We start from the raw sequence: 14,597 nt of genomic DNA, 5'->3' as shown, positions 1-14,597 counted from the left end.
TGGGGGGACACGCTGGCTGTAGACCATAGACAGAGGAGGAGTTGGGGGAACACGCTGGGTGGTGGACCATAGACAGAGGAGGAGTTGGGGGAACACACTGGGTGGTGGACCATAGACAGAGGAGGAGTTGGGGGAACACGCTGGGTGGTGGACCATAGACAGAGGAGGAGTTGGGGGGAACACACTGGGTGGTGGACCGTAGACAGAGGAGGAGTTGGGGGGACATGCTGGCTGTAGACCATAGACAGAGGAGGAGTTGGGGGGACACGCTGGGTGGTGGACCATAGACAGAGTAGGTGTGGGTGGAACACGCTGGGTGGTGGACCATAGACAGAGGAGAAGTTAGGGGGGCACGCTGGGTGGTGGACCATAGACAGAGTAGGTGTGGGTGGGACACTCTGGGTGGTAGACCATAGACAGAGTAGGTGTGGGTGGAACACACTGGGTGGTGGACCATAGACAGAGGAGAAGTTAGGGGGGCACGCTGGGTGGTGGACCATAGACAGAGTAGGTGTGGGTGGAACACACTGGGTGGTGGACCATAGACAGAGGAGAAGTTAGGGGGGCACGCTGGGTGGTGGAGCATAGACAGAGGATACGTTAGAGGGGCACGCTGGGTGGTGGACCATAGACAGAGGATACGTTAGAGGGGCACGCTGGGTGGTGTACCATAGACAGAGTAGGTGTGGGTGGAACACACTGGGTGGTGGACCATAGACAGAGGAGAAGTTAGGGGGGCACGCTGGGTGGTGGACCATAGACAGAGTAGGTGTGGGTGGAACACACTGGGTGGTGGACCATAGACAGAGGAGAAGTTAGGGGGGCACGCTGGGTGGTGGACCATAGACAGAGTAGGTGTGGGTGGGACACGCTGGGTGGTGGACCATAGAGTAGGTGTGGGTGGGACACGCTAAGTGGTGGACCATAGAGTAGGTGTGGGTGGGACACGCTGGGTGGTGGACCATAGACAGAGTAGGTGGGACACGCTGGGTGGTGGACCATAGAGTAGGTGTGGGTGGGACACGCTGGGTGGTGGACCATAGAGTAGGTGTGGGTGGGACACGCTGGGTGGTGGACCATAGAGTAGGTGTGGGTGGGACACGCTGGGTGGTGGACCATCTTGGATTCATATTTGCTGATTCTATTATATTTGGGGAAATAGGAGTCCTGTTAACCCTTTGTAACCCTTTGGTTGCTGTCTTCCCACAGATTGTCCACAATTCCCGAGTTCTGGATGAGGTGTACTTCCCTGAGAATGATTCAGAGTCACGGACGGGAGAACATCGGTGGGGATATGGAGACCTGGCGGATGATGAAGACTTCATGGGGGACGAGGCCTCTGGAGGTGAGGGGGTCTGGGGGAGGGAATGTCTGAACAATATGGGGGGTGTGGATTATAATCACGAGGAGTTTCGAATTTGAGCCCCTTGTACATTTCTGGACTTGTGGATCATTCAGAATCTCAGAGGTCGGCCCAGCTTGGGTTCACATTCTCCAGCTTGCTGGATGATCTCTCCATCAGTGGTTCTCATTGATTTCTGGAGGAGGGACAAAGAGGGTGGCATGGAGAGATTGGTCAGTCACCTTCCTCTTGGAAGGGGCTGGAAGTGTCGGGGAGGTCCCATCTGGCACCATCTGGAGATATCTCTCTGTCTATTGTCTCCTTTAGGGGGAGGGTAGATAAAGAACCAAATCTAGGTGTGTACAGATGAGACTCCTAATGTTCCCTTGCAATCCGTCCCCCAGGTGAACCTCCTGGTCTGCACCCTCCAGCATGGACTGACCTCTGAACTCTGTGTGTGTTCATCCCTCCAATCTACAGTCAGATTTCATTCAGTGATGGGGAATCTTGTTCAATGTGAGGGAAGTCCCGTCAGTTGTCACCAGAACAGGTGTCCCCATTGGATGATTTTCCCTCATTTCCTGTCCCAGTGACAACCATAAAACAAAATTTTTCATCATTGGTGGTTTTGAAAGCTCTGTGTTTAGTGTGGTGTCACTGGGGTGATGGTGTCATTGAGATTTATGGTGGAGTCCTGGACAGGGAGGAAGGTTTATAGAGGATGGTTGTCACCTCCCCTGCAGTCTAATCTCTGGCAGTTGTCACATTCCTGCCACTGGTAGGTTCTCAGGTTACTGGGAGCAGCTGGGTGTCACTGGGAAGTCTGGTATCTATTGGGCGGACTTTGACCCCAGGAATGTACAGACCGGCTTCACCTGAGGCCAGGAATGTCATTATCTGAAGAGCACCTGTCTTCTTAATCTTCACATTGAGGACCTCCTAGGGACCAGCTACATACCTCCTGCCCATCTGGGGCCCTCTGGCACCTATTGGGCCCCTGCAGACATTCTTCTGGGTTTTTCTTCAGGCCTGTAAAGGAATAATATTTCCCACTGACTGAGGAAGGGCCGGGGTGGGTGGTGTGGGATACTGGGACTTTCCTGCCATGTCCATTGTATGTGGGACCAGGACACCTCCTTCTCTTCTTCTGGGTCCCAGCCATGGGAAGGAGGTTGGTTGGTCAGTAGACTCGGAAGTCCTACTCATCCTGATTGCTGGGAGCAGGTGGGCCATGGGAAGGAGGTTGGTTTCTCAGTAGACTCAGGGAAGTCCTACTCTTCCTGAATGCTGGGAGCAGGTGGGTCATGGGAAGGAGGTTGGTTGGTCAGTAGACTCAGGGAAGTCCTACTCTTCCTGATTGCTGGGAGCAGGGAGTCATGGGAAGGAGATTGGTTGGTCAGCAGGCTCGGGGAAGTCCTACTCATCCTGATTGCTGGGAGCAGGTGGGCCATGGGAAGGAGGTTGGTTTCTCAGTAGACTCAGGGAAGTCCTACTCTTCCTGAATGCTGGGAGAAGGTGGGTCATGGGAAGGAGGTTGGTTGGTCAGTAGGCTCGGGGAAGTCCTACTCTTCCTGATTGCTGGAAGCAGGGAGTCATGGGAAGGAGATTGGTTGGTCAGCAGGCTCGGGGAAGTCCTACTCTTCCTGATAGCTGGGAGCAGGGGGTCATGGGAAGGAGGTTGGTCGGTCAGCAGGCTCGGGGAAGTCCTAATCATCCTGAATGCTGGGAGCAGGGGGTCATGGGAAGGAGGTTGGTTGGTCAGTAGGCTCGGGGAAGTCCTACTCTTCATGATTGCTGGGAGCAGGGGGTCATGGGAAGGAGGTTGGTTGGTCAGTAGGCTCGGGGAAGTCCTACTCTTCATGATTGCTGGGAGCAGGGGGTCATGGGAAGGAGGTTGGTTGGTCAGTAGGCTCGGGGAAGTCCTACTCTTCCTGATTGCTGGGAGCAGGGGGTCATGGGAAGGAGGTTGGTTGGTCAGCAGGCTCGGGGAAGTCCTACTCATCCTGAATGCTGGGAGCAGGGGGTCATGGGAAGGAGGTTGGTTGGTCAGCAGGCTCGGGGAAGTCCTACTCTTCCTGATTGCTGGGAGCAGGGGGTCATGGGAAGGAGGTTGGTTGGTCAGCAGGCTCGGGGAAGTCCTACTCTTCCTGATTGCTGGGAGCAGGGGGTCATGGGAAGGAGGTTGGTTGGTCAGCAGGCTCGGGGAAGTCCTACTCTTCCTGATTGCTGGGAGCAGGTGGCGTCACCTTCTGTGCGGTTACTGTGTGAGGGGTCACCGTTCCTCTTCCCGTGTGCGGGGCGTGTCTGTCTCTGTAGACTTTGTCCGTACAATCATCTGGGTTATATGGCTTTTCCTCGTGTGACCTCTCTGTCCTCCTCACCAAACTGGCGCAGCTGCTGTCACCATGGATACATGGATAATGCCACCTGTAGAATGCGTGAAAGCAAGTGATCCGCCACCTCTGTAGTGTGTAAAGTCAGGTGAGGGCGCTCTCTAGTGTGGAAAGTCAGATGAGGGCGCTCTGTAGTGTGTAAAGTCAGGTGAGGGCGCTCTCTAGTGTGGAAAGTCAGGTGAGGGCACTCTCTAGTGTCAGCCGAGGGCGCTCTCTAGTGTGGAAAGTCAGCCGAGGGCGCTCTCTAGTGTGGAAAGTCAGCCGAGGGCGCTCTCTAGTGTGTAAAGTCAGGTGAGGGCGCTCTCTAGTGTGGAAAGTCAGATGAGGGCGCTCTGTAGTGTGTAAAGTCAGGTGAGGGCGCTCTCTAGTGTGGAAAGTCAGGTGAGGGCACTCTCTAGTGTCAGCCGAGGGAGCTCTCTAGTGTGGAAAGTCAGCCGAGGGTGCTCTGTAGTGTGTAAAGTCAGGTGAGGGCGCTCTGTAGTGTGTAAAGTCAGGTGAGGGCGCTCTGTAGTGTGTAAAGTCAGGTGAGGGCGCTCTCTAGTGTGGAAAGTCAGGTGAGGGCGCTCTCTAGTGTGTAAAGTCAGCCGAGGGCGCTCTCTAGTGTGTAAAGTCAGCCGAGGGCACTCTCTAGTGTGTAAAGTCAGCCGAGGGCGCTCTCTAGTGTGTAAAGTCAGGTGAGGGCGCTCTCTAGTGTGGAAAGTCAGCCGAGGGCGCTCTCTAGTGTGGAAAGTCAGCCGAGGGCGCTCTCTAGTGTGGAAAGTCAGCCGAGGGCGCTCTCTAGTGTGGAAAGTCACCCGAGGGAGCTCTCTAGTGTGGAAAGTCACCCGAGGGAGCTCTCTAGTGTGGAAAGTCAGGTGAGGGCGCTCTCTAGTGTGGAAAGTCGGCCGAGGGCGCTCTCTAGTGTGGAAAGTCAGCCGAGGGCGCTCTCTAGTGTGGAAAGTCAGCCGAGGGCGCTCTCTAGTGATGGAAAGTCAGCCAAGGGCGCTCTTCAGTTTGCAAAGTTTGGTAAGAGCCCTTGGGTAGTGTATAAAGACAGATGGGGCCACTCTCTAGTACACACAGTTGGGTGGGGGCGCTCTGTAGTGTACAAAGGCACGTGGGGCGCTCTCTTTCCGTGAAGGTAGATCTGTTGGCAATGTGCAGAAGATAAAATTTTGCACCCGTGTCTGTGTGGTTTTGGTCTTCTCCGGTCTCTAATGGACAATTTTCCCCTCTGTACAGACGACAACGGCAGCAGTGAAATTGGCAGTGGAACTCCCACCGCAGACGGGCATACGCCGGTAACGACGTCAACAGTCACTTCCTTCTCCACAGGTAGGTCAGCCTTCAGAGTAGATGAATGATGATAGGAAACATCCGGAGTGTCCTATGGGCCACCTGGCAGAAGAGGGTGTCGCTTTTCTAGCTCCTAGCTGGCCTTCCCCTGATCCGACCCCTCAGGACAGGAAGAGTCCGATAACTCATCAGGGTAATTGGTAGTCATAGAGGTCCAGCTGTGCCCAGACCCGGCAGATATGGAGCTGGCCTGGCCGGGTTCCTGGTATGAAGCCTTATACAAACAAGGACAGGGACATTTCTTTAGCACCTGCTATTTGGGCCTTGGTGGTGCTATTAATAGACGGACACGTGACCCAACAGAAGAACTGACCTGATTTCCGACCCACCAGTACAGGAGACAATCCTGGACATCTAAGGAGGGGGTCTGGGGTGGAATTCACAATCTCAAAAGCCAACACCCCAGAAGTCTTTGGAGGTCTTTACTTCAAATTGGTCATGTAAAAAAAAAAATAAGACCAACGTTTTGGGGACTCACAGGTCCTCTTTTTAAGACACAGAAGACATGGGGTGACCTATTACTGCCCGAGTGTCGGTGATATTATACCCTGGATACGAAATCTCTCCGAATTTATGACTCTTGCTCCGTCTAGGGATGTACATTTATATCAGGATGCATTTACGGCATCCACTACACTTTTTCTCCAGGGCCGTCCTCTTCCTCCTTCCATCTGATGGAAATCTAGGGAAGCATGAGAATGGAGGAGATGGTCAGTGATGGAGAGGACATCTAGTGGTGTCTTTGACCTCCTTCCATCATCCATATAAAAGTTATTTCCCATCACAGATGATTTTATTGGGTTTATAAAATATCAGTTTATGAACAATAAAGATAAGGAAACCCAAACACTTCCGGAGTGTCCAGGTCACAGGCAGCACAGGACGGATGGTCGGCGTCACTGTAGGAATATTACATTTGGTATGGTCCAGGTTATTCAAACACAACAATATGGTACTGTGCGTCCGTTCATCAATTCCAAATTCTAGGAAACCATCCTGGACATTTGCTAGATATGCTGCTTAGGTTTGGATTTTGAGAGAAGCATTATTTGGGTGGGATCTTCCCATAAATGAGGGGGTCATCTTATTGGTTAGGAGGGTTCTCCCGTCGGTTAGGCAGGATCATCCTGTCGGTTAGGCAGATTCCTCTTATTCGTTAGGTGGGTTCCTCTTTTTCGTTAGGTGGGTTCATCTTTTTCGTTAGGTGGGTTCCTCTTTTTCGTTAGGTGGGTTCATCTTTTTCGTTAGGTGGGTTCCTCTTTTTCGTTAGGTGGGTTCCTCTTATTCGTTAGGTGGGTTCCTCCCATTCGTTAGGTAGGTTCATCCCATTGTTTAGGTGGGTTCTCCTTGGTTAGGCGGGTACCTCATAGTGGTTAGGCAGGTCCCTCCAACTGGTTAGGTGGGTTCCTCTTTTTTGTTAGGTGGGTTCCTCTTTTTTGTTAGGTGGGTTCCTCTTATTTGTTAGGTGGGTTCCTCCCATTCGTTAGGTAGGTTCATCCCATTGTTTAGGTGGGTTCTCCTTGGTTAGGCGGGTACCTCATAGTGGTTAGGCAGGTCCCTCCAACTGGTTAGGTGGGTTCCTCTTTTTGTTAGGTGGGTTCCTCTTTTTTGTTAGGTGGGTTCCTCTTTTTTGTTAGGTGGGTTCCTCCCATTCGTTAGGTGGGTTCTCCTTGGTTAGGCGGGTACCTCATAGTGGTTAGGCAGGTCCCTCCAACTGGTTAGGTGGGTTCCTCTTTTTTGTTAGGTGGGTTCCTCCCATTCGTTAGGTGGGTTCTCCTTGGTTAGGTGGGTACCTCCTAGTGGTTAGGTGGATTCCTTCTTATTAAGGGAGTTTTTTCTATTTCTAGGCAGGTCCCTCCCATTATAACGTTTTCTAAAAATTAAGCCGGTTTCTTCCATTGGTTAGGTGGGTGCTTCCTATTGTTTAGGTAGGTTCTAAAAATCGGTTAAGTGGGTTTCTTCAATTGGTTACGCAGCCTTCTCCTGACAGTTAGGTGAACTCCTCCCATGTATTAGACTTCTTCACCCAAGTGGTTGGATGGGTATCTCCTACTGTTAAGGCTGGTTCATCTCTGTGGTTGAGTGGGCCCCCCCCCCCCCCCTGGGTTCCCCCCCATTGGTTAGGCAGGTTCCTCTCATTGGTTAGGTGGGTTCCTCCCACTGGTTAGTTGAGTTTTTCCCATGGATTAGGCTGGTTCATCCTCATGGTTGGGTAGGTTTCTCCCATTGGTAAGGTTGGTTCATCTCTGTGGATGGGTAGGTTCCCCCCTTTGGTTAGGCAGGTTCCTCCCTCTGTTTAGGTGAGTTTTCCCATGGATTAGGCTGGTTCATCCTCATGGTTGGGTAGGTTTCTCCCATTGGTAAGGTTGGTTCATCTCTGTGGATGGGTAGGTTCCCCCCATTGGTTAGGCAGGTTCCTCCCTCTGTTTAGGTGAGTTTTCCCATGGATTAGGCTGGTTCATCCTCATGGTTGGGTAGGTTTCTCCCATTGGTAAGGTTGGTTCATCTCTGTGGATGGGTAGGTTCCCCCCATTGGTTAGGCAGGTTCCTCCCTCTGGTTAGGTGAGTTTTCCCATGGATTAGGCTGGTTCATCCTCATGGTTGGGTAGGTTTCTCCCATTGGTAGGGCTGGTTCATCTCTGTGGTTGGTTGGGCTCCTCCCATTAGTTTGGAAGGCATCTCTCATTGGTTAGATGGTTACCTCTCATTGGTTAGGCAGGTTTCTCCCAATAATTGGGTTGGACTCTCCCCCTTACCTTGTGCAGAGCCCACCTTCCTCCCCCTTGAGTGGTTGTTGACGCCGGGATGTCCTCCATTTCCAGTGGGCGGTCTCAGTCTGGAAGTGGTGATGTCATGGCGTCAGGAGGAGGTACTTATCTCTCGATGATCAGATTTAATAAATCCATGTGAGGAAGAGCGATGACACGGGAGGGGCCCGCTGTGAACAACAATGGCTGGATGTTGTATGGAGGATGACGGTGTGTGGGGGCCATTATACAATGTTCCTCCCATGTTTCCTCCTCCACACAGCTGTCTCTGGGAATGAACATGGGAAGCCCATTGTGTACACACGCTTCATGTGCCAGGTGTTCCCACATTACCAGCATTTTCCATTCTGACATTCCAGCTCCGCTCAGAACTGTTTCAGAGATGACAGCTACAAGTAAATGTGTCTCCGTCCCTCCAGACTATACACACTCCATGCGGCCAGATATAAGGTCAATGTAAGGAGTATCTGAAGCCAAAGGGGATGTTTCTACATGTTGATGAAGTGAAGTGTCACTGAGACACAGGTTGATGGGAAATCCAACATGTAACCGTTGTCACTGAAGCAGGAAATGAGGAGGAATCCACCAACGGGGTCACCAGTTCTGGTGACAGCTGCCTATGAGGGTACTTCCTCTCACTTCCTGTTGTGTCTCCAGTACAGGAAGTGAAGGGAAGTCTTCCTAAAGGGACACCGAGAGCAAACAACCTACAAGAGGTCCTTACTCGTCGGTGACTTATCAGAAGGTGGGGGAGGGGGCAGTGTGTGGTGGAGTGCGTTCCTTGTTCTCCGAATGACTCTGCAGCACAGATGGAGGAGTTGGAAGGATTTCGGCACATCTGTATCTGGAGCTGGGATCTGGTGGAAATATGTTGGAGATCTGGCTGTGTCAGTCCCCTAGGGGGAGGGAGGGGGCAACAATATTATCCAATCCAATGTTTTCTCTCCTCCCCCCACAGATCGGATGTGGAGGCATTCATCTTTCCTGAATGAAAGCTCCGACTCCGCCTATTACTAATCTTTTCATTTGGGGCGGGTGCCGACAGCTCCTCCCTCATCCTTTCTGGGTGGAGAAATTGCTATACCTGAGTTCCCAGCTCCACCCACCCGACTCTCCACCATGACCGGGAAGTTTTCTCTTTCCTTCATGTTACATCATGGAAATTGCAGCTGGTGAAGGATGGAGCTGACAAAGGGCGGGACCCCTGGGGCCCCTGTGAGTTATAGCCAGGGGGTGAGTCAGCCTATAGGAATCCGCTCAGAAAACAAGAATCCCCATTGGAGGACTGACCGGTTCAGCTATGTTAGGTTCTATGTTGTTGGGTCATTTCTGTCCCAGTGTGGATTGGCATGGTGGGGTCAGTGCCAGCTTGGTGTAGACTGCCAATGCTGGGGCCAATGCCGGGCCAGTATAGACTAGTATGGAGGGGTCAGTTCCGGCCTGGTGTAGATCAGCATGGCTGGGTCAGTGCCTGCCCAGTGTGGATTGCCATGATAGGGTCAGTGCCGGCCCAGTATAGACTAGCATGGAGGGGTCAGTTCTGGCCTGGTGTAGATCAGCATGGCGGGGTCAATGCCGGGCCAGTATAGACTAGCATGGAGGGGTCAGTTCTGGCCTGGTGTAGATCAGCATGGCGGGGTCAGTGCCGGCCCAGTGTGGATTGCCATGATAGGGTCTTCTGAAGATCTCATTGCTGAATCTTCTCCTTTTCTCTCCTGTCTGTGTCTCCCTTCCCCCCTCATTGTCCCTTCCATGGGCACCTCTCCTGAACCCCCCACTTAGGTTTTGCCCCCACTCGTGTAGTGCCACAACTGGCGGGTATGAGTGTGTCTGAGCAGGACCAGGAGGAACCGTTCCTGAGTAAGTCCCACCGGGGAGGGGGTCACTGTGCATGTCGGGGTGCAGGGGGACACACAACCCCCACCCTCCCCCGCTCACTGACTGCGCTTTGCATGCTGGGCTCTGAGCCCTGTAATTATGAGTGATGTGACATTGGTGGTCCGGAGTACATACATTCCAACCCCCCCCCCCCCCCCCCCGGACTGCACTGTGCATGCGGGGGTCTGAGCCCTGTAATTGTGTGATGTGACATGGGTGGTCCAGGGTACATACATTCCCCCCTACCCTACTTACTACACTGTGCATGCGGGGGGTCTGAGCCCTGCAATTGTGTGATGTGACATTGGTGGTCCGGAGTACATACATTCCAACCCTCCCCGGACTGCACTGCGCATGCGGGGGTCTGAGCCCTGCAATTGTGTGATGTGACATTGGTGGTCCGGAGTACATACATTCCAACCCCCCCCCCCCCGGACTGCACTGTGCATGCGGGGGTCTGAGCCCTGTAATTGTGTGATGTGACATGGGTGGTCCGGAGTAAATACATTTCCCCCTACCCTACTTACTACACTGTGCATGCGGGGGGTCTGAGCCCTGCAATTGTGTGATGTGACATCGGTGGTCCGGAGTACATACATTCCAACCCCCCCCCCCCCCCGGACTGCACTGTGCATGCGGGGGTCTGAGCCCTGTAATTGTGTGATGTGACATGGGTGGTCCGGAGTAAATACATTTCCCCCTCCCCCCCCGACTACACTGTGCATGCGGGGGGTCTGAGCCCTGTAATTGTGTGACGTGACATTGGTGGTCTGGAGTACATACATTCCAACACCTCCCCCCCCCCCCCCGGACTGCACTGTGCATGCGGGGGTCTGAGCCCTGTAATTGTGTGATGTGACATGGGTGGTCCGGGTGGTGCACAGTTGCCCCCTATTCCTCCATGTCGGGGTGTGATACGGTGTACACTGCCCCCCCTCCATTGGCCGGTGTGAGGCGTACAGAGACGTGTCAGTATGCAGGTCTCTGGTGTACGCTGCATGGGACACGCACTCTCCTCTGCACACTGCACTCTTTCTTCCTGGTGGAGCTCCGCCCCTACACACACATGGGGAGATCATCCTCCTGGCTGGGACATGGCCCCCTCCTCACACACACACATGGGGGGATTGTCCTCCTGGCTGGGACATGGCCCCCTCCTCACACACAGCTGCCCCTCACCCTTCACACTGCTCCTCATAGTTCCTGAGCTCTACTAGCCATTCTTTATAAAAGTGTGAAGTTCTCCGTCATCCGTGTCAGCGAGGAATGTCCCTGGAAGGCTGGCACCATACAACACGTGTACTTCACCAGCCTGGTCATGTCTACAACGACATGGAATGGTCACTGAAGTCATGGTGGACGCTATGGACATTTCTTCATTATTATGAGCTATAGCCTGTCTAGAGGACCCATACCAACCTAGTCCTGGTGAGGACCTCCACCAATCTGATTAGCTGCTCTGGGTGTCTGCTCTCCGTAGGACCCTCTTTTTTCCTTCCTCAAGTCTTTCGGGCTTGTATAACATTCAGAGCAGAACAGGGAGCAGCCAATCAGAAGTGGTCTTTATGTTTGTCTACTCTATTCTGAGGAACCTCATTGGTCACAAAGGGTTGGTGGGATTTAACTAATCCGTTCCAAAAATGTCCAAAAGTTGTATTACATGATGACATTGGGTGACCGAGGACGAGCGAGATGAAAGTCTTGACTTCTTCCCCGTTAGATGGAGATCTCTTCCACTGATGGTGTTGGGAGGAGCCGCCCTCTGACACCACATAATAGAGAAGTGACACCATTGTGGAAGGGAAGGGTTAAGGGCTGGAGGCAAAGGAGGATTAATTCTGAGGAAACATCAGGGGTTGAATCGGGTCTTTATATTATTTGCTGCAGTGTCGGATTCCTTTTCATGTTTTAGACGTGGGGTGGTGGGTGGGGGTGTGTTCTGGTGGTGGTTGGGGGGGGGGGGGGGTTGTAAAGGAACAGGCCTCCTTCCACATTCAGGACTTTCTACATCTACAAATCCCACTTGCTGTAGATGTTTTGTGGAGATCGGAATCTGTGATGTAATCTACGATTCTGTATTTGTACATCTAGACCTTGTTCTACGTTTCCACATCTCCAGGAATCTGTACGTTCGTTTCTGTCAATCACCATTCGAAATCGATATTCTAGATCTGAACATCTTCATTCATCTTGAAGTAGATCTAGAATGAGTTTCTCATCTATGAATGGCTAGGATTATTCCTACATATCTCTGTATCAGTTCCTACACCAAGAACATGTCACCCTCTTCTCTGGTAATCCTCATCTCTGGATCCAAACAACTTAGCTGCTGTTTGTAGTCATGTCTAGAACAAATCCTTCTTCTCTGTCATATCTAGAGCAAACGTTATCTTCTATGCCATGTCTACAAGTCCATCTTCCCTGTGATGTCTAGAACAAATCCTTCTTCTCTGACATTTCTAGAACAAGTACATGTTATCTGCCATCTCTAGAACAAGTCCATCTTCTCTGTTGTGTTTACTAGTCCATCTTCTCTGTCATGTCTAAAACAAGTCCATCTTCTCTGATGGGTTTACAAGTCCATCTGCTGTCATGTCTAAAACAAGTCCATCTTCTTTCTCGTATCTAGAACAAGTCCATCTTCTCTGTTGTGTTTACAAGTCCATCTTCTCTGTCATGTCTAGAACAAGTCCATCTTCTCTGATGGGTTTACAAGTCCATCTTCTGTCATGTGTAGAACAAGTCCATCTTCTCTCTTGTATATAGAACAAATCCTTCTCCTCTGACATTTCTAGAACAAGTACATGTTATCTGCCATCTCTAGAACAAGTCCATCTTCTTTGTTGTGTTTACTAGTCCATCTTCTCTCTCATATCTAGAACAAGTCCATCTTCTCTGATGGGTATACAAGTCCGTCTTCTGTCATGTCTAAAACAAGTCCATCTTCTCTCTCACATCTAGAACAAGTCCATCTTCTCTGATGTGTTTACAAGTCCATCTTCTCTGTCATGTCTGGAACAAGTCCATCTTCTCTGTTGTGTTTACAAGTCCATCTTCTGTCATGTCTAGAACAAATCCATCTACTCTCTCGTATCTAGAACAAGTCCATATACTCTCTCGTATCTAGAACAAATCCATTTACTCTCTCATATCTAGAACAAGTCCATCTTCTCTGTCATGTCTAAAATAAGTCCATCTTCTCTGCTGGTTCTAGAAGAAGTCCATCTTCTCTGTCATGTCTACAGGTCCATCTTCTCTGTCATGTCTAAAATAAGTCCATCTTCTCTGCTGGTTCTAGAACAAGTCCATCTTCTCCAACCATCCATGTGTTTTCTTCATCTACAATGTGCCCCTTTTCTCTAGAGATGTGTTGAATTTGCTGTAGTTAGATGGCCGTGGTGGAGAGCGTGTGCTCCAAGGACATGAATAAACATGAGCTCACTGATTGCATCTATGGACACCAAGCACCTCTGTAAATAATAATCTGTTACCATCAGAGCCACAGGCCTTAAGCCATGTAAAAACGGTTTGTTTACATTCAACCTTTCTGCAGTCTACACCGTACAATGCAATAGAAAACATGAGTGCAGGCCATGACTGAGCACAAGGAGGACCTCATGGATCCCTCTGGATGCACATTTTGCTCTCCACAGCTGGCCAGTTGGAATCACAATGGATGGTTGGAAGAGAACCTAAACCTTTGCCACGGGAACCTACCTTTAGCAGTTTGTGATCTTTCTTTAGGCATTACATGAGTGCAGCTCAACATAAAAATCATCCGTTATGGTTCCAGGGTCCGAAGACATTCAATCAATGATGTATGTGGAACACAAGCCTTCCTTATTTTCAATCTAGACGGCCAGTTATAGAAATGAGTGGATCCCCAATATCTGCTTTGTTTTAAGTTTTAGTCTTCAGTCTGCACTGAACAGTGCGATGGGCAATATGACTGCAGACTACAGGCTGAATATAAACAAAGCAACGCATACACTAGCCTGGGGCCCGTGATACCAGCTGCCAATATATAGGGAAATAAAAGACGGAGGCGATAGTTATATTTGCCGAGTGGCTTGGTGTTCCTGGGTATAGTAACCGATGAGCTAATGGGACTTAAATGTAGTCTTCCTTTAAATAAACTCGGTATCCATGTGCAGGGATATATTTATCTGGTGTTCCTGCCCCGTAGTAATAGTTTATATCTAGACCAGGCTTCTCATATTTGTGTAGAACGGGTTTCTCTTCCAGGAAGGTGTTGGCTTTTCCTGGATCCAAGATGTCCATCACCTCTGGAAATCTGTAGTTCATCCACATCTAGAACTCCTCTATTCGAGGACTTGTCCTTTCTACATCTAGAATATCTTCCAGTCCTTGTTGTAGTTCTTGGTCTATGGGTCTGTTCTAGGTTGTTTGGAGTGAAGTTGGCTGTGGTCACATTGGTATCTGGCGTCTGTTCGGGATATACTGGTAGAAGGCCCGAGATGCTCCAGCTGCGTGCAGCTGCGTGGGGTACATCCTGGCACAGAGGCCGCATTCCCTGTGGATAGATCTGATTTCTGACAGCTGTTTTCATAAATTATCAGCCGCTGGTGAGGAGTGACAGGACACAATCTAGTATTCTCCTTCTGGGCCTCTGTACCATCAGGAGCACACATTCCATGGCTCTGCCTTTCATCCTTGCAGAATTCGGTGGGAATAGTGGGTGTAGTTGGGCCTACATACAGATGGGAAAGGAGAGCAGATGTTTTGGGTGGGAAAGGAGAATCGCAGTATGCCGTCTCAGGGGGGCTCTGATAAATAAGACATATTCCTCTGTGCAGCATATCTGACTTGTGAGCAGCTGTGTGGACACCAGATCCCATACGTAGCTATAAATTCTAAAAA

The 14,597-nt window shown here is 50.9% G+C and overlaps 1 protein-coding gene across 1 annotated transcript in view; it reads left to right on the top strand.

The window, feature by feature from the left end:
- Positions 1–1,176: 1,176 nt before the first annotated feature.
- Positions 1,177–14,597, top strand: part of HSPG2 (heparan sulfate proteoglycan 2) — a 111,572-nt gene continuing 98,151 nt past the window's right edge. Inside the window, 3 exon segments of the mRNA XM_089665739.1 lie at positions 1,177–1,345; positions 4,957–5,049; positions 9,621–9,698. Coding sequence (XP_089521865.1) covers positions 1,324–1,345; positions 4,957–5,049; positions 9,621–9,698 — 193 coding nt within the window. The 5' untranslated portion in view covers positions 1,177–1,323.

Source organism: Staurois parvus, unplaced genomic scaffold, assembly GCF_062004578.1.
Source record: "Staurois parvus isolate SC_StPar_1 unplaced genomic scaffold, SC_StPar_1.0 ptg002313l, whole genome shotgun sequence".
Classification (NCBI taxonomy): Eukaryota; Metazoa; Chordata; class Amphibia; order Anura; family Ranidae; genus Staurois; species Staurois parvus.
The sequence above is the reverse complement of the archived record's forward strand: the minus strand, read 5'-3'. Positions and strand labels throughout refer to the sequence as shown.